Source organism: Zingiber officinale, chromosome 5A, assembly GCF_018446385.1.
Source record: "Zingiber officinale cultivar Zhangliang chromosome 5A, Zo_v1.1, whole genome shotgun sequence".
Lineage (NCBI taxonomy): Eukaryota > Viridiplantae > Streptophyta > Magnoliopsida > Zingiberales > Zingiberaceae > Zingiber > Zingiber officinale.
In genome coordinates, this window is record NC_055994.1 from 117,810,597 (window position 1) to 117,838,061 (window position 27,465).

The 27,465-nt window shown below is 31.3% G+C and overlaps 1 protein-coding gene across 4 annotated transcripts in view; it reads right to left on the reverse strand.

Moving 5' to 3' along the window:
* Window positions 1–27,465, reverse strand: part of LOC121981474 (syntaxin-binding protein 5-like) — a 65,054-nt gene that overhangs the window by 13,441 nt on the left and 24,148 nt on the right. For 3 of the 4 annotated variants that reach the window (XM_042534008.1, XM_042534010.1, XM_042534011.1), the window contains exons 5-12: window positions 25,017–25,108; window positions 24,821–24,924; window positions 19,762–19,846; window positions 17,807–18,266; window positions 8,379–8,708; window positions 8,088–8,288; window positions 7,881–7,979; window positions 7,719–7,791 (exon numbers count right to left, since the gene is read on the reverse strand). In XM_042534008.1, the coding sequence (XP_042389942.1) occupies window positions 7,719–7,791; window positions 7,881–7,979; window positions 8,088–8,288; window positions 8,379–8,708; window positions 17,807–18,266; window positions 19,762–19,846; window positions 24,821–24,924; window positions 25,017–25,108 (1,444 nt within the window). The remainder of the gene's footprint in view (window positions 1–7,718; window positions 7,792–7,880; window positions 7,980–8,087; window positions 8,289–8,378; window positions 8,709–17,806; window positions 18,267–19,761; window positions 19,847–24,820; window positions 24,925–25,016; window positions 25,109–27,465) is intronic. The other variant, XM_042534009.1, reaches the window with a different exon arrangement.

The following is a 27,465-nucleotide window of genomic DNA, read 5'->3' on the forward strand; positions in this document are numbered from 1 at the left end:
ATTGTCACCGGTACAGAGGAGATGCTGCCGAATTTTTCTCTGATAAGGACTCCTCTGGGGCGTCACAACTAGGATGCCATCATCGTGGCGAAATCGAAATTCTAGGATTGTTCCCCCAATCTAGACTTCTTAATGACCCCTCACTTGTTCTCGACCTCTTGTTGGCCCTAGACTCTCTCAACTCTCTCAATTCTCTCTCTCACGCAATTTGATTCTTTAGATAACTAGCTTCCCAATTCAATTAGTACTTTATATATAGTCTTCATGAGATCGATACATTTTATTATTTGATAACGATCGTGCACTTGCGATTCGTACACAACAACTACCATTTCAAAAATAAGAAATTTAACCGAAATCAAACTAGATGAAACTAAACTAAATAAAATTTCCATTTTCTCATTTTTTCAATTTATTCTCGATTAAGTAATTTTCCAAAAAAAAAGGTCTAATTGCTTACCCTCGTACACTATATTAACCATGCATGTGCACACTACTTTTTATTTGTTTTTTTGAACTATCATGTGGAAAATGCATGCAACATAGAGCAAGGTTTAAAAATTTGAGAAGTACCGAAGTTTTGGTCTAAGACCGAAATGATAAGACTTCGGTATCATATCATGCTATATTCATACAGCTTTGATGTTTTTTAAATATTAGTGTATATTAATTTAAAATTTATTTTTATTAATATTTGATTTCTATAAATGCTCACTTATGATTTTATATTTCTGGTGTTTATTACTGTGTTCATATTTCAATATTTTCTCTTGACATATTTGATATCTATTAAATTTTGCATACGGAGGTATAATTTTGAAATTTTATACTTTTATTATTGTTCCATATAATAAAATAGTCTTAATCACTTGAAGTTTTATAACAAAGTCTTACTTTAACTGAAATAACTTGCATGTCAAAGATAGATTTTTGGCTTCAAATTGTCACAAATTTGGAGAATTGATGATTATGGATATTACTTATGTTATATTTATATAGATGTATAGTGAACTCAAATTCTCACCATTTCAAATTATTCTTGTAATTTAATGTAAATTTTAATGCATTTTTTGTATTTTAAAAAAAATAAAATTGTGTTTACAAATGTAGATGATATTAAATTTTATATTACACAGCAAAGAGATGATGATTTTGACTTATTAATGTAATGTATACAGTATCTAAATATATAATAATTCTTAGATAAATATGTGCTTGTACTATATATTTTGATTTTAAAAAATAATTTCCATATTGACTTTATAACTTTTTAACTATTAAACAACTTAATATTATTAGACAAAAGTAAATAAATATATCTCTTTGATGAAAATCAATGTATCATTAACTCAAATTAAAATTGATATATCATAACATGCAATCTTGCTATGGAAGTATTGATTCTTGCAAAATCCTTGTTAGATCAACCCCATTCATTTTCAAGACCCAAATCAAATAATTATTCCATGAGATGTAGTATTAATATTGATTTCTCCACGTGCCCATTAGCATATCTTGATTCACTACTAAAAATTGAACTTAAACGGACACAAGAATAAAAAATGTTATATACTTAGGATAACGATAAACATATGCCCACGAGTTAAAACCATTTTTAAATATATTTATAAGTTTATAATTTTAAAAAAATTAATTTAAACATTAAAATTATATTTTGGGAATTTATTTAAAATCATATATATTTTTTTAAAATTAATAGATAAACAATTTTAATATTATTTACTAATTTTAAATGATTTCAAGATTGTAAAATACTTTTTAAAATTTAAATTATTTTTTCAACAACAATAACCAAGACTTATCTCACTAGGTGTGGTCAAAATTTAAATTATTTTTTAAAAAAATAAAATTAACTTAAAGTTTGATTGATTCAAATTTGAATTAATTGAAAAAACAAGTTTAAAATTTTCAATTCAAATATTTTTTATTTTTTATACTTTAATTTATTTACATTTTTTATTTGGTATAAAAATAATAACAAAAATATAAATTTACAAATCACAATTATATTAATTAATTATCAGTTTGGTTAATTAATTTATATATAGAGAGAGAATTAAAGCTAAATTTACTTAAAACAATTAAAATCATATATTTTTAAAAAAAATCAAAATTATTTATTAATTTTTAAAATTATATATTTTAAAAAAATAATTTAAGGATAAATTGATTTCAAATTGAATAAATTACAATATGAGTTTAAAATTTTTAATTTAAATATTTTTTATTTTTTACTTTAACTTAATTATATTTTTTATTTAATATAAAAAATAATAACAAAAATATAAATTTATATAAAATAATTATATTAATTAATTATCAGTTTAGTTAATTAATTATTAATTTATATAATATATATTTGTATAGTTACGATTTAATATATATATCTATATTTATTTATTTATTACAATTTATATAACATAATAAATATTACAGTTGTATAAAGAATTTATAACACTATTACGCATATATTGTTTATATAATGGATATATATAGCATTTTATAAGAATAATATATTTACAACACTGTTATATAAACTATAACACTATTATAAATTTATATTATTTATTTTAATTTAAAAGTTTCAATTAAACCATTATATTAAAAAAAAAAATCCTAGAATCCCTAATCTCTTTTCTCCTAATCGATTTCCTTCATGATTCCTCCCCGGACATTGTTGGTTGCAATTTAGTCGGATGGTCGTGATTTTATAGATGACCACGGACGATTGCTGACTTACTGACAATCCTTCTTTTTTCCAAGACTCCAAATAGCAAATACATCAAATCTTACCTGTCCGAAGAGTCACTGCTTGCCCTCTCCAGTGCTAATCTTTGATTGATGTGTGTTGCTACTGGGTAAATTTTAGAGCATTTATAACATCCCCTTTTGATTTCTTGTAATTGATAAAAGTTTCCTATGGCATGCTCTATGTCGGTAGCAAGCACGTGAGGATGCACACAAGCATAGGATTCTTGCATAGCTATTGGTGTTGGTCCCGTGCTGGAACGATAAGAACTGGCCATTTCGGGCGGCATGGGTTGCCACCCAATTCATATGTTTATAGGTGATTAAAGAAGGCCATGGATTTCTTCCAATTTTTTGAAGTTTAAAGCTTACAAGGGTACAATAACATCCAAGTCTTTATCCCACTTCCTGAGCTAACCTACAAGGATCCTCCTATGTCATTAGATTTGATTCCCTAGTATATCCTCATCTATATTTAATCTTATTTCTTCTTTGGTCTCCGTCCTTAATGTACATATTTGTTATGGTCTCACATCATCTAAATGGAACATTTATTGGTCGCCTGATTTTCTCTCTAATGGTATCATTTCTTATCCTATCCATTTTCATATGTCCGCATATCCATTTTAACATTTTTTTTCTCAGTGACTTATTTTTTAATCATGTGCTTGCTAGTAGGTCTAACCGCCATTTTATAAAACTTTCTTTTAAACTTTAGAGGTACCTTGCAATCATAAAAAACACATAACATTTTCTTATATTTCAATCATCTTGTTTGTATCATATGTAAAACATCTGTATCAACTTCTATAGTTAAAACTTTCAAGTTATCGGTAGCCCATCATTCCCTACTATGATAATTGTCTTATTACGTCTACTACTAAACTTAAACTCATATATTAAGTCTTTGCTCTACTAAGCCTAAAACCTTTAACTTCCAGTGTCTCATGCCAAGATTCAAGCTTAACATTTAGTTTTTCAGGTGTCTCATCCACCAAAACAATATCATCAAGAATCAGCATGCACTATTATAACGTGTTTTAAATATGTCTAGTGAGTTTATCCATAATTAGTGTAAAAAAGACATGAATTTAGAGTCTATTTTTATATGTAATGCTTCAGTTAATCCTCTAGAGTCTTCACTCTTGTATATTCTTAGTTATTTCAATATATTTTATACTAACACGTTTCTTTTTCTAAAATTCTCGACATAATTTTCCTAGGGACTTTGTCATAAACTTTTTTTAGAATTATTTCAATATATACTACACTAATAATTAAGAGCAATATTTAAAATTTCGACCCGTGCCGGAGTTTTGGTCTCAGACCGGAACGATACGGTTTCGGTATCGTATCGTGCCGATACAGTTTCGGTGTTTTTTATTTATCTATAGTAATTATAAGATAAATATGTTTATTATGTATATAAAAATAAGTTGTATATTAATTTATTATAAATTCTCAATTATTGAATAATTTAATATTGTTAGAAAAAATAATTAAAAATAATTTTATTTAAATAGAATTGATATATCAATAATTCAAATTAAAATGAAAGTATCTATAATAATAATAATAATAATAATAATAATAATAATAATAATAAGTATATAAATTAATACAAGATATTATTTTATATTAATAAAAATTATATAAATTAACTATTTAATTATTAATTAAATAATATATATTTTAAATAGTAAAAAATATCAGAATATAAATATAATTTATTAGAATTTTTTTAAAAAAATTAGATTTTTTTAAAAAAAATTTAAATGAAATTTAAAATAATAAAAAATATATTAGAATATAAATAAGAATTATTATATATATTTTAAAAATTTTAAATGAAATTTAAAATATTATTTTTTAGAATATTAATTAATAAAATTTATTTAATTTATTGGAGGGAAACACTAGAAGGGAAAGATTTTAAGCTTAGTAGATTAAAGACAGAATATATGGAATTTAAGTTTAGCAATATTAGAAGTAATGTGACAATTGTTAAGATAGGAGATGACGAGTTGCCTGCAACCGAAAGATTTAAATATTTAGGATCATTTTTGCAAAATGATGGAGGAATTAAGAGAGATGTCTTACATAGAATACAAGCAGGATGGGTGAAATGGAGGGGAGCGTCGAGTGTTTTATGTGACCGTAAAGTACCTCTTAAACTTAAAGGTAAGTTCTATAAAACTGCAGTTAGACCTGTTATGTTATATGGAGCTGAATGTTGGACTATGACTCGAGCACATGAAGTTGATTGCGAGATGAGAGAATTAATGTGAGTGTTGAGCAAATCAAGAATTAACAAATACCTAGAGCCGAGATAGTCAGTAGCTTTACCCTTTATTCCTCAAGTACAGTGGAGTTCATAGTGTTTGGGTGGTTGGTAACTGTGTGCAAATAATGATTGATTAATGATAAAATCTATATAAATATCTATTGAAAGAAAAGAAAAAAAAAGACTTGGTTAGCAACAATAAAACAAGATAAAATTTATTTAAATATAGATGATGATATAATAGGAGATAGAGCTCAATGGCGTAAAAGGATTCATACAGCCGACCTCACCTAGTGAGAAAAGGCTTGGTTGTTGTTGTTGATTTTAATTTTAAATATATTTTATTAGGATAATTTAATTAGGGTTTATAAAAGCCTCTTCGAAATATCACATATCCTCCTTAGGAATTGTTTAAATTAATTAAATAAAATAAATAATTATTAAAAAAGAAAAAAAATCACGTACCTGCGTACACGAGATCGCGAGCGATCCCGCGGGGGGCGTCCGGCGGCGCTGGAAGCGTCGCCGAACGCCTCAGGAGGCGCCGGAAGCGTCCGACGACCTTGTCGGACGCTTTCGGTGTCGCAGAAGGCGTCGCGCACGACGCGTCCAGCGCCGCAGAAGGCGTCGCGCACAACGCCTTTGGCGCCACAGAAGGCGTCGCGGGACGCCGCCGGAGGCGTCCCGCGTCTCCTCCGGCGCTGACGGAGACGTCCCGCGTCTCCTCCGGCGCCGACGGAGACGTCCCGCTTCTCCTCCGACGCTGCCGAGACGGGGACACCTCCCGTGCCGGTTTCGACCATCAGGCGGAATGTTAAAAACCGTCCGTGCCGGGTGGCACGAAACGACATTTCAAATCCTGATCAAGAGTATGGTGGATATATTAATTTTAGATTTTTTTTTGGATTTTACCTAATATAACAACAACTTTTTATCCCCCCACTAAATGAGTCAATTATATGGATCCTCCTATGCTATTGAATTTTACCTAATCAAATGGAAAATTTCAGCTTAGTTTGGTGGCTAATTTTAATTTAGATTAGTTTTAAACTTAGAAGAATAGAATCCAAAATTCTAATTGGTTTGAAAACTTAACTGAAAAACAAGAATGAATTTGCCCACCTATAAATAAGGTGTTAATTTCATTAAAAAAAAGTAACTAGGTATAAGTTTTTAGTAGAATTAATGCATGACAAATAAGAATGTTCCCATTTCATAAGTCCTCTAGGCCTTACTTCTTTGTATTAAAAAAACTTCTCATGACTGTCAAAATCAATTGTTGAATAAAAAATGATAATAAAGGGTAGCATAGTGCATGAAGCTTCGGCCAATATAGGATCCCGAGAAAGAGTTTGACCACATTGGATCTATTATACACGATATTATCTTGCGTTACAAGAGGTTTCCGCAACTTGAATTCAGTCACACGACGACAACTTTACTATTTCGTCAAGGCTGTAGTTGGGAGGTTAAATATAACAGTCCTTTAATTACATCATTGCTTAATATTCTATAATATAGGGTTTAGTTGGGATCTCAACACATCTAAATCAAATTTATGGTAGGGGGATTGTGAGACATTATTGACCGAGCAATGCATTTCTTCCTCAATCAACATTAAATTTTTGATTGGCATTGTATAAGAAAGGCAAACATAAGGCATTCGACATAGTTAGCAATAGCAAAGTCAAATAACAATTGGGATTTCTTAATATAACTATTGGCGTTCGACATTGTCAGATTGGCATTCCACATATATATATATATATATATATATATATATATATATATATATATATATATATATATATATATATATATATATGAGATAGTTCTCTGTGAACAACAATACAACATATTTATACCTCTTTAACTGCTATAAATTAGGATTTCTTAATCGGATTAGCATCTTTTTCTGCAATTCCCTTAGGAGGTCATGATATAATGACACAACACCACTCCCTACTTCCACCCTTACCTCTTCAGTTAACCAATATGCAAACCTAAGTCTTTCCTTCATTCCTTCCATCTTCATTTTCCACCCTTTTTTCCTTTTTTTTTTTTTTTTTTTTTTTTTGATCTTTTTCAAATATCTACTTCATATGGAGTTCCACAACATACTACACCACACAATGGAAGTTTTTTTCATGTTGAACTTCTTCCTTCACCTCTTCTATTCACCAAGTTCTAATAAACCAACATAGGCAAGAAACACAACTTATTAAAAAAAGAGTAAGAATTGTTTAAAAAGTGTGAAAGAAAAAAAAAAATACAAGTGAAGAAAAGGAATCGATATCTTTAAAAAAAAAGATAAAAGAGAAATATGAATTATTTATTTTTCTAGTTTCTCTCTCCCATCTGTCTCATTTTTGGCACCTTTAGTTTCTATCTAATTTGTCATGATTTAGATAAGATAGTTATTATTTAAAGTTTAGATTTAAAAAACCTATGTAGTTGATCACCAAGGGCATGTGGATGCCAATTGGCTAAGACCATCTTATCTACATTCTTATAAAACCTCAGTGAGTTGGGCCTCAAAGTTGTAGGTCTTCAAGTCTCAAATATCAACATAGAATAGGAACTACCGAAGGAAAATCAATCATCTCAGGATCTCACAGTTAACATGCAAATAATTTGCTTTGATTGGGCTGTGGGAGGATATTACCTTCCTGGTTTGTCTGGGTCACAAAGTGAAAGCTTGATCCATTGGTGTTTTCTTGAAGTTTATAGATCCTAACCTATATAATCACAAAGAAAAAATAGGATCTCACACATTAACTGATCTTCAAGCCTCAAAATCAAAGAAACATTTAGAGAATGGTCTAACCAAACCACATTCATCGCCAATAGCCAAGGTCATACTCAAAGGACAAAAGGCAACAGCTGTTACTGCAGGAATTGTCACCTCCACTTCCATAGCTGGCAGCTGTGGTTAAATAACAAAATTAAAGAATTTAACAAATGAAGGACTGACTATGAGTTCTGGACATGTAATGTCACATGTCCTCGTAGATAGCAACGATAAGCCACAAACCTTTCCTTCTAACACAAACATCAGAACCAGTACAGGATATGTAGCATCCCATATTCTCACAGATCCATCTTGATAACCAGCTATAAAAATTTTTTCAACCTCATAATCTTCATAGGACACTTCAGGAGGAACCCCACCAGTAAGAGGCCACTTTGTGCCCATAGATAAGGTATGAGAAGGTAACCTTCCCATACGAAATTTCTATAAATATTTAAAACCTTAATGAATGAGATTAAGAATTGGATAGCATTTAAAAGGCAATAATTAAACTAAGCCTGAGTTGGAAGGTACCTTAAATAAAACTTTTAAAGAGTTGCTGCCTTTGGGTAGCAAACAAAGTTTATTCACAGTCATATTTGGATCAATGGTAGGCACCACTACTGGAAAATTTTCAGCAAAAACAGATGGGTCCCCATCAGAGTTTAACTCAGATAAGATATTACCATCATAGACACTCAACTGGCCAGGGTTCGTTAATACAAAAAGAGCAGCAGTGGAACTGTCTGATATACTGTCATTTGGGATCAGAATCATATCTGCAAAGGATCCATTAAGATTCAGGTTCACACGTGAGATGCACTTTAAAGTCTCTACTCCAGAGGACCATTCAAGAGTAAGAACCTGCATGAGTAAATGATGACAAATGAAAGTAATGCAGTGGCATGAATGACTCAAACCTGACACACATCAAGTGAGTAAATCATTGCATTGCTTGAACAAAAGGAATATCCTATTTATCCGGACCTAAAATAACTGTTTCTCCGGTTAAGAAGAAAAAACCGGACACACATCAAGTGACATTCTTGTTACTGAAGCTCCAAACCCCTCTGGGTAATTTAACATACAAACTTATTCATTTATTTTGTCAACAACCAAATTCACAAATTCTCGAGAGTCAAAGACTGATAAAGAATATTCAGCCCACGGGGCATCTATGATTATAATTTACTCTATAGTTTACTCGGAATAAGAAAGTGGAGATATGTATCCAAGGAATTTACTTTCAGTTGAGGAGCTTGTACCAGTGTTGGTTTTTCTTTTATAATTTGTGTACGTTGACAGTATGATTGCAAATCAGTTTTCTACATCCAATTATTCAAAGCTTCCCTCTAGTTGCAGTAGCAAATTTTCCCTAGCCTTCTATCATATTCTCCTTGAACAAAATTTAAAGGGTAAAAATGAATTACAAAACCATCTCTGCATTTACAAATTCACCACAAACTATAGATGTAAAAGTCTATTATACAATTAAATGGTTAATAATAGTCTCATATCGAGGTCAATTGCAGCATGGGTGGCAGTATTGGTATCAGAAAATTGAAAACCCTAAGTATCGACCAAATCGAATTGATTGAATTAGTAAAATCTGAATTGGTATAAAAAAATAGCAAAATGATAATATTTACTGAATTAAGCAATAAAAGATATCTAACAACCTTAACGTTATGGATCTATATTTGATATGTATATACAGATATTACAAATTATAGAAAGTCTAACTGTTTCTTCTGAGTTAGAAATAGTTTATATGATTAATAAATCAATACAATTTGTATCTCATTTTTTCTTGTATATAGGATTTGAGGAATTAAAAACTTTCAAGCCACCATGGTTGACATGATTTCTTACTTCTATGATAAATTAGCTAAATTTAAATAAAATTTGGTTAATATATTTAATTATTTAAACTATTAATTAACTTAAAATAATTAATTATCAGTAAAAAATAATATTTAATAATTCTTCATACTTAATAATTCATAAAGTTATAACTTATTTAAATGTAATTAATTATTTTAATTATGTTACATAGGTTAGAAGAGGACTACAATAATAATGAATGTTGTTCATCTATGTCATTGAGAATGCCCAAAGAAGACAAAATGTAAGTCACGATGAAGATAAAGAATATGTCACCTTTCTTCCTCATTTTGAATGCTAAAGTGCAAGTACCAAAGTCAACCTACCTTCTTGGGGTTATCTGCCACAGCCTCTGCACCATGTTAAATCTCTCTTGCATCTTTCTTTGTAACTCGTCTGGACATCCTTAATCCCCATACTTGTTATTCTAGAAAGATTCTTGAGTGGGATTTGGAGAAATCAGCCAAATCAAAATAATTTGATTCCAATTCAATTGATTTCTCTATCGCAACTACAACAACCACCAAGCCTAGTGGGATAAGACTTGGTTGTTGTTGTATTTACATCACGATACTAAAAGAATATGTTCAAAATATTTTTAGTCTTGGATACATATTTAAAGTTATATTTTGGCTTTTTTTCAGAAGCAATAATATTGGGGTCATCATACTACAAGATAGCACACTAGTGCGAATAAATTTTTGTGTGTGAACTTCTCTACCATGTTAAATCAAACCATATTATAATAAAACGACAAAATAGTTTTATCTTACAATTGTCATTTTTGTCATGTAAGGAGGCATGCTCTCTACATTATCCATGCAACACGAACTCCAATCATACCACGGAGGTGTTGGGATCCATTGCAAAGAGGGAGGAAGTAATGTCGATTCAGATATTGGTGATGACAACGAGAGAGTGGTCGGGTTAATTATTGTTGGATGATCTCAACTAATTAGAAGAGAATAATTAGGATATAATCCTAATTATTTGAACTACTTATTTAATTAACTTTAATGACTCTAAAGGTTCTAAATATTTTAATAATTTCACAACATGTGTGAAATTATCTCTAAAATTATTTTTTTGGTTTTTCCACATCTCTTATAAAATTGATTTAAACTTAAATAAATTCAAACTAAAATTTAACTAACACTTCATCAATTTATATTGCATAAATTAACTATTAATTTTATAATACTCTCTCTAAATTTAATTGAATAAATTACACTTATTTATTCTAATTAAATACCCTAATCAAACAACATAACTAGCTCTTAATTATTTATTAATCAATGAGTATAATTAACACCTATTTATCATTCTTCTCATGTTACCTGCATCATATGTTGAAATCATGCTTTATGTGTATCACTCTATCAGCACTTAGACATGTTGATCCAACAAAGTTTTTCTTCATTAGTTTACATCAAGTCTTGATAAGCCTATAGCAAGGCATCAAGATTACAACAATTATGAAAATGAAGATATCACAAAAGCTTTTCCATAGTGTGGTTAGTCTGAAATATAGTTTCATTATCACCTCATATCACAACTTGCCCCTAAAACTTCGATTGGTGTAGGTCCTACTAGAACACATCCAAGAGTTCATTTGATACATTCATAAAGGCATTGAAAGAAATATTGACCTAAGTAGTTTACTCATTTACTTTTCACTATACATTGATTTAATCTAGGCTAAAAGTCAAAAGAGCACCCCACTTTGATTTTTTATCAAAAGGGTGGCCCACCCCATCGGCAACCCATGTACAATCACCCAACTACCCTCAACACACTGTTCCCATTATTATCTCCCACTTAAATCCTGAACCGGGGGTGTGTTACAGTAGCTATGAAACCGTAGCGGCTACAGCACATACTTAACCTATTCAAAAACATTCATGTGTGGCAGCTCTGGTTTCATAGCTACAATAAAGTTGATTCAATCTTGTTCACCTTCCATTCATGTTATAGCAGCTATGGTTTCGTAGTTGTACAAGCTTACCTAACATTCACATTGTAGCAGCTATGAAACTGTAGTTGCTACAACATGTGTAGCAACTACAGTTTCATAGTTGCTATAACATGCCCCAAGTTCAAGATTTAGGCGAAAAATATAGGCAGAAGATAATAATGGGAATTGTACATGGTTGCTCGTGCCCCCGGTTCAAGATTTAGGCTAAAAATATAGGTAGAAGATAATAATGGGAATTGTACATGGGTTGTTGGTGGTGTGGGACACCCTTTTGATAAAAAAATCAAAGCGGCACCCTTTTGGTTTTTGTCTTTTAATCTAAGTGGTTATTGATTAAAAATCAAAGTGGCCACAAATCCAATTAGTTGAGTGATATATTATACTTTGACTAGGAGCAATAAATCTTTGTTGATTTCTTATTATCTTCTTATACCCAGAAGTAAACATATATGCAACTCTTTTAAGGGTTTAATCAACAAACATCAAAATATATTAAACTCTTCAAGGATCAAAATATCAAGGTGTTGAAGTTCCAGGTTTTTGACTAAAACGATATTGTTTTGATACTGTGATAGTGTTTTGACATATGATGTCAATGGAGAATTGAAGGAGGAAAGAGGCAGGAGATGAAAAAGAAACCATTTAAGGACTTTGTGTTCCGTTTAGAATGGTATAATTTTGACACTGTATTATATAGCCACAAGCTAAAAAAATAATAAATATTATTTCAATCCATCTTTATGCATTTTGTAGAATATTAAGGGATGTCAAATGTGAGTATGACACATAATTATCAACATAAAAAACACAATATATAAAAAAGATTAGTTGTACCCATGGTTTAAAATTTCGACCCGTGCCGAGGTTTCGGTCTCAGGCCGGAACGATACGGTTTCGGTATCGTATCGTGCCGTGCCGATATAGTTTCGGTATTTTTTATTTATCTATAATAATGATAAGATAAATATGTTTATTGTGTATATAAAAATAAGTTGTATATTGATTTATTATAAGTTCTCAATTATTGAATAATTTAATATTGTTAAAAAAATAATTAAAAATAATTTTATTTAAATAGAATTGATATATCAATAATTCAAATTAAAATGGAAGTATCTATAATAATAATAATAATAATAATAATTAATACAAGATATTATTTTATATTAATAATAATTATATAAATTAACTATTTATTCATTTAATTAATTATTAATTAAATAATATATATTTTATATAGTAAAAAATATCAAGTAAAAAAATTTTAAAAATTAAAAAAAAAAAATCAGAATATAAATATAATTTATTAGAATTTTTTTAGAATTTTTTTACATTTTTTAAAAAATTTAAATGAAATTTAAAATAATAAAAATATATTAGAATATAAATAAGAATTATTATATATTTTTTAAAATTTTTAAATGAAATTTAAAATATTATTTTTTTAGTATATTAATTAATAAAATTTATTTAGTTTATTTTAATTTTAAATATATTTTATTAGGATAATTTAACTAGGTTTATAAAAGCCTCTTCGAAATATCACACATGCTCTACCCATCCTCCTTAGGAATTGTTTAAATTAATAAAATAAAATAAATAATTATTAAAAACAGAAAAAAAAAAAAAAAAAACGCAGTAGCGTACGTGAGATCGCGCTTGCCCGCGATCGATCTCGCGAGGGCGTCCGGCGAAGCTGGAAGCGTCGCCGGACGCCTCCGGCGGCGCCGGAAGGGTCGCCGGAAGCGTCCGGCGACCCTGCTGGACGCTTTCGGCGCCGCAGCAGAAGGCGTCGCGCGGCGCCTTCTGCACGCCGAAGGTGCCGCGGGACGCCGCCGGAGGCGTCCCGCGTCTCCTCCAGCGCCGAAGGAGGCGTCCCGCGTCTCCTCCGGCGCCGCCGAGACGGGGACTCCTCACCGTGCCGGTTTCGGCCGCCCGACGGAACGGTAAAAATCGTCCGTGCCGGGCGGCACGGAACGGCACTTCAAACAATGGTTGTACCAATTAGTGTTCAACCCTTTTGATTTTTGCCCTTTAATCTAAGTGGTTTTTGATTAAAAATTAATGTGGCCACAAATCCAATTGCTCATGTGTTATATTATACTTTGACTAAGAGCAATAAGTCTTCTTTTGATTTCTAATTATCTCCTTATACCCAAAAGTAAACATATATGCAACTCTTTTAAGGATCTAATTAACAAACATCAAAATATATTAAACACTTCAAGGATCAAAATATCAAGCAGTGTCGAAGTTCCAAGCTTTTGATTAAAACAATATTGTTTCGATAATAGTGTTTCGACATATGGTGTCGTGGATAATTGAAGAGGGAAAGAGGCAAGAGATGAAAAAGAAATCATGCAAGGACTTTATGTTCCATTTAGAATGGTATAGTTTTGACCATGGATTGAAATATCGTGTCAACCAGTCGAAACAGGTGAAACATTTTTATTCCGTCCGCTGACCGCAGCTGCCGCAAAGGTCGCGACCCCTGTGGTCGCGACATAAGGGTCGCAGACCTCCACGGCCGCACCGGAGGGGTCGTGTGAACCCCGCGACTGCGTCAAAGAGTCGCGCGATCCCTGCGACCGCGCTGGAGGGGTTGCATTACCTCAACAGCCTTTCACTTTTTGATAGTTTCTTTCATCCTTATATGCTATTATAACATAAAAGGATAATTTGAATAAATAATTTTCTATTATCTAACTATATGCTAATTTTTGTGTATTTAGATTCTAGGTACAATAAAACATACATTTGGCTAAAACCAAATTGACACAAACCTTATGTGGAAAAAACATAATGATAGTAAAGATCAATATATACAATGATGGAAAATATACTAACTCTGTTCATAGTGAATAAATTCCACATGCTCAATCCCAAGGCTAAATAAAGGAGGTTGTGTTAGATTGTCAGCCTAACTTGTTTCCTAGAAAGAACATGTTGCAGGATCCGAACGCAACATCTTGGCAAAGACCGCTATATCTTCATAAGAATTTAAATGTAATGTTAAATTTATAAGAGTATTCACATTCTAAGTTGGATAATAACAAACATTATAGGAAAGTCTTAGATTTGAAGTATGAAATATATGAACAAGCACCAACAAAACAATGGAAGAAATAGATACAATGATTAGGAGAAAAATTAATATTTTTTATTTACAAAAGAAAAAAAATGAGGTAAGAGAGAAGGTAAGATGATAGAGTACTTAAGTTTTAAATTACGTTACACAAAAAAAAAGTAAAATGAGAAATATAGTAGGTATTGTTATAAATAGTCCGTTAAATGACGAAGTGAATAGTTAGGAAGATAAGATTATAACTCTCAAGATAATGGTAACAAAAGAAACTATTAATATAATTAGCATATATTCATCTCAAGTAGGATTAGATGTATATAAACACCAAATATAGATTTTGAAAATACCTATATGATATGGTATACAAGATCCAACAAACGAATGATTTTAATAGGAGAAGATCTAAATATACATGCACGAGTAAGAAATAAATAATATGATAGGGTGCATGGGGTTATGATTTTGAAACAAGAAACGAAAAATAAAAACATTATATTAGATTTCGCGATAGCATATGAACTTATAATAACTAATATGTTTTTCAAGAGAAAAGAACGCTCATTATGTTCAAAAGTGGAAAGAATAAACCACAAATTGACTTTTATGATAGGAAGGGATAGAAATTTTTTAAAGATCACGAAGTCATCCCTGGAGAAAACATAATCTCCAAACATAGGTTAATGGTATTAGATATACATCTTAAGCATAGTATCAATAGAAAGAAAATGTGCATAGCTCCTAGAACAAATTATGGAAGTTAAAGATGGAAAGTAAACAAAATCTTTTAGGAGATGGTAGAAACACAAGTATTAAGAGAAATATATGGTGCTTCAAATACGACATGCGATAAAATGACGTCAATATTTGAAAACATTCGCCAAGAGTTTACTCGGTGAGTCAAGAGCATGAGCACCACTAAATAAAAAAGTTTGGTCGTGAAATGATGTACAAGAGAAACTTCTCTTTTAGGAAAAAAAAACCTGTAAGTTACAATTCTTGTAAATTTGTAAGAACAAAGAAAACTTTAAAAAGTTATCAAGAAAGTAGTGATTGAAGCCAAGAATGAAGTTATCAAATATGCTTGTATCGACAACTTATACAAAATAAGGGTAAAAAGACATCTATAGAATAGTTAAATCGAGAGAGAGGAAAATAAAATATCTTATTCAAATAAAATACATTAAAAATAAATCCAATAAGGTATTAGTGAAGGATGAAAAAATAAAGGAGCAATGAAAGAAGTATTTTCATCAATTTTTAAAGAAGATTTAGGTGATCAATTTAATTTATAAAATTTAAGTTGGTAAGCAGAGCATATAAATTAATTTTTTATTAGAGAATCTAAATTTCAAAATAGAAGAGGCATTAAATGGGTTAAAAAAATGAAAAAACAAACAATGGGACTCATAAAGGTATGATAGTGCCTAGTGAAGCAAAGTATTAAATGACTTGTGAAGTTGTTCAACTTGATATAAAGGGTAGCTTGATGCATGAGATTCCTACTAACATAGTGTCCTGGGAAAGGGTCTATTGTACGCAGTCTTATCATGTCATGCAAATATTGGAAAAGAAGTATGATCAATGGAGGATAAATACTCTAGTTTCACATATAAAAACAAAGGAGACAATACAAAATTGTGTAAATTATTTTAGGATTAAGCTAATGAGCTACACCATGAAGACTGAAAATCAATTTAGATTCATACTTGAAAGTTTCATAAAAGTTATACATCTACTCAGACATTGAAAAGTATCATAAAAGAAGCATCACTTACTCATGATATTTATTTACTTAGAAATAAAACCCTATGATAGAGTTCCGAAAGAAATTATATAAAGAAATTTAGAAAGAAAAAGGATTAGCATAACATATATTGAAATAATTAAGAATATGTATGAGAATATAATGATGAAAGTGAAGATTTCAGACGGATTAACTAAAAGATTTTCTATAAAAATAGGGTTATATCAAGGATTTTAAGTTCATATATTTTAACACTAGTTATAAATGAACTCACTAGGCACATAACCATGGTGCATATTATTTACAGATAACAATGTTTTAGTTGATAAAACACATGAAAGAATAAATGTTAAGCTCAAATCTTAAAAGAAGACATTGGAAGTTAAAGATTTTAGGCTTAACAAAATAAAGACAGAAAATATAAAATTTAAATTTAGCAGTAGACGTAGCAAGATAATTGTTAAAAGAGGAGATTAATTACTTCTATAATTGAAAATTTTAATTATTTAGGATCATTTTTTTTTAAATGATTGAGGGTTAATAGGTATGTTTTACATAGAATATAAGTAAAACGATTGAAATGAAGGAGGCAAGTGTTCCTTGTGATGATAAGGTACCTTTAAAAGTGGCTATACCTGCTATGTTATATAGAACTAAATGTTGCGCTATGAAGCAAACACACTAGAGATGAAAGTTGAAGAGATGTCTATATTAAAATGGATTTGTTGATATGAGGATAGAAATGAGACCATTTAAGAGAGTCGGGATTGCACCTTTTGAAGGAAAACTCCGAGAAACAAATTTAAGATGGCATGAATATGTATTAAGCGATCAATAAATGTCCTATTTAGGTGATGTGAAACCATAACAAATACACATTAATCGAAGAAGAGGAAGACCAAGGAAGACTTAGTTAGCATTGATAAAATAAAAAATAAATAAATATGGATGAGGATATAATAGAGGATCAAGCCCCATAGTGTAGGAGGATCAATATAGCTGACTCGACTAGTAGGATAAAAGTTTGATTGTTGTTATTATTGTATGAAAAGAAAATATGCTACTTATTCAACCTAGATTGTTTTTTTACAACTAACATAAATGAGCAAATTAATAGTGTAAATATGGGTTTCTTGAAAAAAACATAACCCTAGAACTGAGAAACTTGATTAAAACTTCTAAACATGTCATGAATAGGAGTATGATATAAATTTAGTTATATAATAAAGCAAAGTAATAAACACATAAAATTCAGAAAATGGGAAAGGAAATACTGCCAAAACTTCTTCAGATCCAATCTCATCACCACCATAGATAAAAAGCTGCCCTCTTGTTTCATTACTTCCTTTGGAATTGGCTGACCAGTGTAAGACAATGACAGGAAGTCTACGTTCTGCTGATGCCAGTTGCAGCTTAACCACATTATTGGACTGTTTCCCAGGTTGTTGCCTTTTTGTTAAGGAATTAGATGTGAAGTCCCACAACAACACATCTCCATTAATGTAACCCACAGCCGCAATAGAATTATTAGCAGATACCCAGCAAAGAGAACAAATTTCATTTTCTTCTTCATGATTGGCAACCATGCTTTCAATGTAATCACCAGTTCCAGTTAGAGAATCAGTGCCATCAGCAACCCTTACTTTCAGAGCACTGTGACCTCCAGAACTAACAGCTTCTCTTTTGTTGACATCCCAAAGAACTAATAGACCCTTTTCATATGCAACCAGCATTCTGCAGTGGAGTGAACAATTTACCAATATGAAATCTCTGAGACAATAAAATGGCAAAAGCACATAAAAACAAAATGGCAATTGGTCACACTCAATTTGAGAGTCACAGCCAAGAAACCTTCTGACTTAACATAGAAGCTTCTCATAAAATCTAAGAGGCAGAGGCAAACCAATCCTTGTCTACCAACTAATGCAAGACAGTGGAATCATCTGAATATTTGAAATTCGAAACACAAATAAGCTTCTTATAAAGGTTAGCAATGACAGACTATAGATACTTGTGAAACAAGAGCAACAAATCATGTGTCCTAACTATTTGAGTCCAGTTGCATGAAACTTCATCCATCAATGAGATATATGTGAGGCAATATTGTTGGCAATAAGTCTCTTCGACCTTTATTATGCTAAGCAGGACTTACTTTAGTCTCCATTCTTAAACCTTCAACCTGGTCTTTTTAATTTATGAGTTGTTAGCTCTGAATATGTTCATATTCCTTTCATATTTTTATTATACAATGCAGTTACATTTAACTAATTTCAAATTATAACATTTTTATTCTACTTTGCTGTTAACGTTTTGCATGATTGTTTCTTCATAGGGCACTCTCTTCATCATTAAATAAGACTGGCTGCACCAAAATATATATGAAACTTGAGTTTTAGACAAGGAGCACATGGCTACTGCACAAGACTTGAGAATTCACTCACCAATTTAACCACCAAACATTTTTCTTATATACCACATTTCCATTGAGCTAAAATGAGAGAAAATAGACTAAGATGGTATTGACATGTTCAAAGGTGATTGATTGATTATATAAGAAATAAATATTGACTCAGTTCTGGATATTACAAGCAATAGTGTTTTATAGAGTCAATTGGCAGGATAGGATATTACAAGCAATAGTGTTTTATTGACTTACAGTTTGTTGTTGACTGTTATTCAAATTATATTTCCAGCAGCATCTCCTTGTCGTTGGAACTTGAAAATAGTATCAATATTTTTAACATTGCTAAATGCCTAATCTTCTTCATCATTGAAGTGCACAACTTTACATAGTATTGATATTTTTAACATTTACAAACAAAAATTCTTCTTCATCTAGTAGAAGCCTTTAAATGCATGTGCACATTATATTTCTCAAACATAACTATAATAAGCATTCAAGGATATCCATAACATGAGATTTTTCCAGTTCTCATAGACACGTATTGGTTAAAACTGGCATGGACTGCATTCAAGAGAAAAGGAACAGCCAATTTTAGACAAACATGTAATACACCTAGTTTATAGCTGACCCCACCTAGTGGGATAAGGTTATTGTTGATGTAATACACCTAGTTTGGCATGCTAACAGTGAAATTCAATTTTTTTTAAAAAAAAAAAACATTGTTAACATGTCTCTTCTGATAGCAGCAAATTTTTCCTTATTATCCATGTGATAGGAGTACTTTGAAGTTTGAGCAGACAGGAGAGAGGCATGTACATCTCCTACCTAGTGGAAGACGTATCAGACTGGGGAAGAATTCCAACAATTGACTGAGTACCAGCAAATGAGATATCAACTGCTTTATTTGGCCCTTTTTCCAAAAAAAACAGAAACACAGAAATTTTAGTGACAGAATAAAAGAACAGCTATCATGACATAAATCACACGTTAAAATTTTATAGAAATGTATCATTTGCAGGATTCAACAACAATATACTTTATTAGATGGAATAGATGCCCAAAGAGAACCACAATCAATGATAGCATACTAAAGATTTCCTTAAAAATTACAAGGAAAGAAAGAGGGAAATATCTTACAAAAGTAAAGTAAATACTAAATACTATTGAGTCCCCGCAAATTTCAGACACTATAGTGTTGAATTATGGGAGCAAGAAGATATAAAAACCTAAAGGACTCCAGATTTGGTCAACAGATGAAGAGAAATATCTCTCTCAACATACAGTAAAAGTCAAATGCGTTATTTCTTTATCTAATTTCATTTAAAGAACAAAAAAAAGTTTGATTAGACCATAGTTTGAAACCTCGTACCATGCCGAGTGACACAGTTGAAACTATCATTCTGAAAAATCACAAAAACTCATTCCTACTTGGCACATAGACAATATCATTTGTGTCACTATGTCAATTATGTTGATGAGTTTTTTGCCATGCCAACACTCAGACACACCTAGGCATGTTACAACACAAGTTAAGATAAATTAAAATAATATTTTATTTATTTATTTTTAGTCTATTTTATATAAGATAATGTCAAAATTGTATCGGACAGTACACAAAGTTAGAACTTATAGTTGTCTATGTTCTTTTCACTTCATGTTCTCATTCTTCATTCCACCTCCAGTTCATCATTAACACCATATATGTTACATTAGCATGATACCAAAATATTATGGTTCCAATCAAATACCAAAGCTCTAACAAGGTTTGTGTTTTAGCCACCATTTGTAATGCTAGACTTTTGTTTCTTCTTATAGCCAGTATCATATAGGTGTCTAGTGATAAAGAATGAAAATAGTAGCAAGAACTCTGTATGCAAAGTCTATCTGTAGTTGGAAAGTGAGGGAAACTGATTAAGATAGAGGGCTATTTAAAGGATATCGAACATATTTTTAGGATTATTTCATATCTAGCTTGAACTTTAAAAATTTTTAATTGCATTCCAATTTTCTTCAAGTGTAGCCTATTACTAGCTCAAGTAATGGCACTATAATAAGTTAGCATATGGCACCTATTTTCTACCAAACTTATAATTGTGATAAAATAACCATACTTCTTGAAAGTATTGTCATTTACTAGAAAAAAGTGGTCAAAGATCTAAATGTTTGAATTTTTTTTTAGAAAAACTACATAATTTTTAGAGTGTGTTTGGATGGAGGATTGAGGAAAAGGAGAGAGAAGAAGAGGTTCAACCAATTTTAACCCTTATTTGTGAGTCTCTTAGTAAGTGAAAGTAGAGGACTGAGTTTAGGTGTGAAATCTCATTCCAATGTCAAGTTTGGTGGTTGGCTAGGATAATCATTGAGTGTAGACTCATAGTGCGTTGGCATGAGATGGTGTTAGACAACACTAATCAAGAAGAAGATGAAACAGAATAAGAAGGGGGAAAAGGTAGTAGGAGTAAGGTAATCTCAAACCGTGCCGAAGTTTTGGTCTTTGACTCGAACGACACTATTTTGGTATCGTATGAACGCTTTGATATACATAGTGCTAGTGGAGGAGAAAGGAGATGAAGAAAAAGAAGATAACACAACTATATATTTAAGTTCATACTTTGTATTGCATTTGAAGTTGCACACTTTTAACATTATCTTATATGGATATGAGACAAAAATAATAATATTATCTCAATTCATATTGACTTGTGTAGTTGTAGCACAAGCGTCCATATCGTGTTGGTATCAAAATGATTGACGCAATGACATAGCTGATATTGTATGTGCCAAGTTGTACTGAGTTTTGATAATTTACAGGCACGATACAATTTGATTGTGTCGTTAGACACACTACGAGATTTCAAACCATGAGTAGGAGAGATATACTTGTCTTATATGTTGCAAATTCAGCTTTAGGCAGTCTCTTGATACTAGTGGTAGCATTTTAACATCATTCCATATATCAAAACATGTTTCAAACAATGCAACTCAATTTTACAAAGGATTGTGCATTCATCCCTCCTGCAAATCAAATTTTACAAATCATCTAATTAGGCATAAGGAAAAAAAAACAAGAATGAATAGATGATAGAAAATATATTTTATCAAATCTCTTATCCATCTTCTTGTAAGATAAAGGTAATTTAGTCATTAAATCCTCTCCTTTCCCTTGATAAAAATATCTGAACATGGGAATTCACCCCCACCCTCCCCTTCCTCCCCTCTCTCACTTTTGTCCACTCTCCTCTCCACTCAACGACTAAAAACAGATAAATACACCTCAAAGTTCTTTCAAGTATAGCTTGAACTTTAAACAGTTTCAGTTGTTCGAATGAACTTGTCATTTTATTTCAATCATATCCCTTAACTAATATTGTTGTTACTATAACAAACAATGAGCTATAGAAGAAACAAAACTAAAAGTTCATGTATACAATTAAAATATATACATGCCAAAGTCCATTTTAAGTAGCAATAAGACTAAGAACTATATTTTAAATAGCAATAAAAGTACATGCCAACTCCGGCAATATGAAGCAAAACAAAGCATGGTTTGAAAACTCATATTGTGTCGGGTGTCAAAACGAGATGTTCTTATTAATTTTGATGAATTGTATACCTATTTATTCATTAATTTCTGATATGGTTAATGAAGTTGTTCTTAATAGGGTTTCGTTTATGCCTAAATTTTTTATTTTTTGAGGGGATGGATTGTTTTTGTTAGGCAAGCATTGAGTGGATATTGTGTCAAAGATGTGAGCCTGCTGAAAAACAAATACCAAAAGACTCCAATTGTTATCACTCTTGAAAAAAGTGAATGGCCGATGAATGTTGAAAGGGAAGTATGAGTCAATTCACCCTTGGAGAGTGAGGAAATATATCCCTGATGTTAAAAAATTTGCATAAATGCATATTGGATTTAGAGGGCATTTTATGAAGCATGTGTCATATTTGGGAGACCATGGATAGATAACTTGTTGCATGGTGGGCTACCCATGGATTAAAGTCTCATTCCATTTTGCCTTATACAGGCCAAACATTTCATTTTGCTCACGGACCAACACCAACACAAATCATGCGGGCCCGGCGACACACCCAGATGCATCACGCGGGCACGGCGACACTTGTCGACAACGCATCCGGATGCATCATGTGAGCCTAGTGACGCGTCTGGAGATGTCGCGCAGCCCGACAACACATCTGGAGGCATCGCACAAGTCCGTTGACGCGTCCGGAGGCGCCGCACAAGTTCGGTAACACGTATGGACATGCAGCCGAAACAGGGTGGGGGGTTAATTTAATTAAATAATTTAAGTTAATAATTTTAATCAACTCCTAGCTATGATTAAGATAATTTAAATAGGTTTAATTAAAGTCTAATAAAATTATCTCATTAATTTAATATATATTTTTAAAATATATATTTTTTATTTTTAAATATTTAGATTAAATTTTTATTTTTAATTAATATATTTTATATTTAAAAATACCAAAAATATATCAATATAACATCATACGGTACCGAAATCATATCGTTCCATTCCAAAATCGAAACATCGGCATGCTCAAGATTTTGGGCTACCTTTGTAAATGTAGATTTAGTTTATTGAAGTTACTGAGTTCTCAACTACTTACAGGCAACTAGTGTTGTTAAATATGTTGTTTGATCTGTTTTTCGTATTCTGGCTAGTAGGATTCATGCCAGTAAATTCTTGAGCAAAGAATAAATAATAGATGGGTTTGTACTATGGACCTGAATGGTGATACGAGCACCAAGGTGGTTTAAAGTGGGAAGAAACTGTTGGTGATATCAATAATGCAATGGAAGTGAATCAGAAGCTACTCTGGAGCTGAAAGCTTTTCCATGAGTCCAGAATTGTGTAGAAAGCTGCTTGGAGAAAATCCCAACTTCTGTTTATATTTCATCTTTATTACAGGGCATATCACTCATTGTTACCTCTGTGAAACTGCAAAAGATAAAATGTATTATTTGCTCTTTACTCTGTGCTAATGCCAAGGTGGTATTAGAGCTTAGCTGAAAACCTCAGGAATTGGAAGTTTGTTTTATGATGATTGTGGGCAGGCAAGTGGCTAGGGGAGGATGGATCTGTATGAAAGACTCATGCGACTAAGGTGAGAGCCTTTATATCAGTAGGTTTGTGGTACATTTGGAAAAATTGGAATAGAAAAAGGTTGATGATAAATGGCTCCCTCCTAATGCTTTAATTGGCAGAATCACCAATGAGGCTGACGAGTTTCAAAGAGAGATGATTAATAGTGGGAGGAAAGTGGTCAAGGTTAAATTTTGGAACAAAACTCTACATATTTGATTCAGTCGCCGCTGGCATTGTATTTATGCATCATTATCGTGGATGGTGTATGTTCCTGGCTCTATGTTGATGCTGCTTTAGCTTTGCCAGCGGAGCTTATGGCAATCAAGGTTGACTAGAGCTGGTGCTTTCAAAAGGTTTATATGGATTGACACTTATATCTGATTCTGGAGGAGCAATTGATTGTTTGTGTGGTGGAGTCGTCCCTCCTTGGCAAGCCACAGCTGAAGGTATCTGTTGCTTAGGGAGGGAGGTTGTTAAGGAGTAAAACATGTTAAAAGATCAGATTGTTTGGTAACTTATAGGATTCCTGGACCTGTTTTACAAATGGGTAGGATGTATCCATTGCAGGCTATGCAGAGTAGGCTATTGTAGCTTTCTCAAAGAGTTGAAAGAATAAGGTGGTTTCTTTTCTTTAAAAAATGAGTGATTTTGTAACATATAAGACTCAAAAAAAAAAGATAACAACGTGAGCATAAATATGCAAGATAAAGAGATCAATTGCTAGAACAATATATAGTTTCACTTTTTGATCACAGACAAAATTAAGGAAGATCTACCAGATAGATCAGCAGAAGAGAGTTGATATGGCAACTTTAAAAGTTTTCCGTCTTCTTCATCACATTTTATTACAGATAACAGCCCGTGCTCATCTCCAACATACCTAAAGCAGTAATTTTGTTAGCAATCTCCTGACAAGCCAGCTAGCAATTCACTAGTGAGTGCAGTAAATAAAATTCCCTATCAATGACGCACATCAAGTAGGTTCCAAATATTACAGAAAAAGCAGTTACATTAGCCTCCCATTGAAAAGAATGAACAAGTTGTCTGAGCTCCAGATTCCAAACCTACCAAAAAGATGAAACAGATTTTCAATAAATGAGGAAATACAGACACAATGAACATAATCAAAACTCAGAAGGCAACAGCAAGTTTTTATATGAAATCACTGCTAATTAAAGGACAGCACCAGAATAGATTCACAAATTGTTTGGGATTATTTGATTATATGTAAATATGTACGAGTAAGAAGTCAATATTCAGCAATAATACAGAGTTGCTGTACGAGTAAGAACTACCTTACGATTCCCACAAGAAATAATTCACCTTGATCTAAACATGATATCAGAGTTGCTGATCATCTACTCCTCAACCATGATGTAGTTACATGCACAATGACAATCCCTCTTCCTGTGCTTGTATCCTTCTGCTCCTTGCATGCCCAGGTTTCAAATTGCACATGGTCATGCTGAAGTTGCAGTCTTTGGCTTTGGTATCTTGTCGTGTCAATACTTGTTTAATTTTATTATTATTATTATTAAATTAATATTAAATTGTAAGTTTAATTGATTTTTATTGTAATTAATTATTATATAATAATTAGTTAGATTGTTAATACATAGTTCATAGTTCAAGTTTGGTATTCTATTTATATTTTGTTAATTTTATTTGATCACCTCGGTCTTTAGTGTTAAAAATATTACAACTCATTATGCTTCAATTTTTTTTTTCTTTAGTCGCTTGTAAAGTGTAAATTTGTCTCATTGTTTATGTTTATACTCCATTCAACTTTTGCAGGTAGAATGCTGAAATGAGTAACAAAAAAAAAGCGGCTTTCTTTGGTCCTACATAAGATGAGGCATCATTTGCTTTCAAATAATACAGCATTCAAACATTTTCAAATTTAAAGTACTTTCATTTTTTAGAACGTTAATTTATTTAAAACAAATGTACATTTATATTGATTTATGTAATTTTATTGAAATTATTCATGAGTATTTGATAAAAAAAACATTAAATATGACTTTCATTATTGTATTTTCTTTTATAAAACTTTCAGGATATAGTAAAATAATTCAATATTTTGTAAGGAATCAAAGGGACATGCACCATGCACCACGCACCACGCACCACGCACCACGCACCACTAAGGAATCTTAGTGGTAGAATGAGAAAGTACAAGAGAAAGTCAAGGAAAAACGAATAACTTATAAGGAATTATATATTTGTAAGTACGAGGAAAACTTAAAAAAAATATACAATAGCCAAAAAATAAGCTAAGAAGGTAGTAAATGAAGCAAAGAATGAAACTTTGAACGATTATACCAAAAATTGGATATAAAAGAAGAGGAAAGAAACATTTCTAGAATTACTAAAGTGAGAGAAAGGAAGATAAGAGATCTTATCCAAATAAAATGTAATAAAGATGAATGAAAGAACAGTGGAAGAGATATTTACATTAACTTTTTAATGAAGATTTAGGTAACCAACTTAACTTAGGTATTTTAAGTAGGTCAAATGAGTATAGAAATTTAAATTTTTATCGTATAATTCAAACTTTAGAAATAGAACAAACTTTAAATGGGATGCATAATAGAAAAGTCGTTGGACCAAATGATATTCCGATAGAGGCATGGAAGTGTCTAGGGAAATAAGGTATTGAATGACTTATAAAATTATTTAACATGATATTGAAAATGAAAAAAATACCTAATCAATGGAGGATAAATATTCTAGTTCCCTTATATAAAAACAAAGAAAACATACAAAATTGTGTAAACTATAAGGGTATTAAACTAACGAGCTATACCATGAAACTTTAGGAAAAAGTAATCAGGGTGACTAAAAATCAATTTGGGTTCATACTTGGAAGGTCAACAATAGAAACTATACATCTTCTTAGACAATTAATTGAAAAATATCATAAGCAAAAACAAGATCTACATATGGTATTTATTGACTTAGAAAAAGCTTATGATAGAGTCAAAGGACAAATTATATGGAGAATTCTAGAAAAGAGAGGTGTTAGCATAACATATATTAAGTTAATTAAGGATATATACGAGGATGTAACGACTAAAGTAAAGACTGCAGACAGAGTAACTGAAGCATTCCAATAAAGATAGGATTACATCAAGGATCAACTCTAAGTCCCTATCTTTTTACACTAATTATGGACGAACTCACTGCACACATTCAAGACAAAGTACAATGGTGCATGTTTGCAGATGATTTTGCTAGATGAAACACGTGAAGAAGTAAATGCTAAACTAGAATCTTGGCGGGAAACACTAGAAGGGAAAGGTTTTAGGCTTTAGTAGAATAAAGACAGAATATATGAATTTAAATTTAGCAATATTAGATATAATAAGGCAATTGTTAAGATAGAAGATGACGAGTTGCTCGGAATCGAGAGCTTTAGATA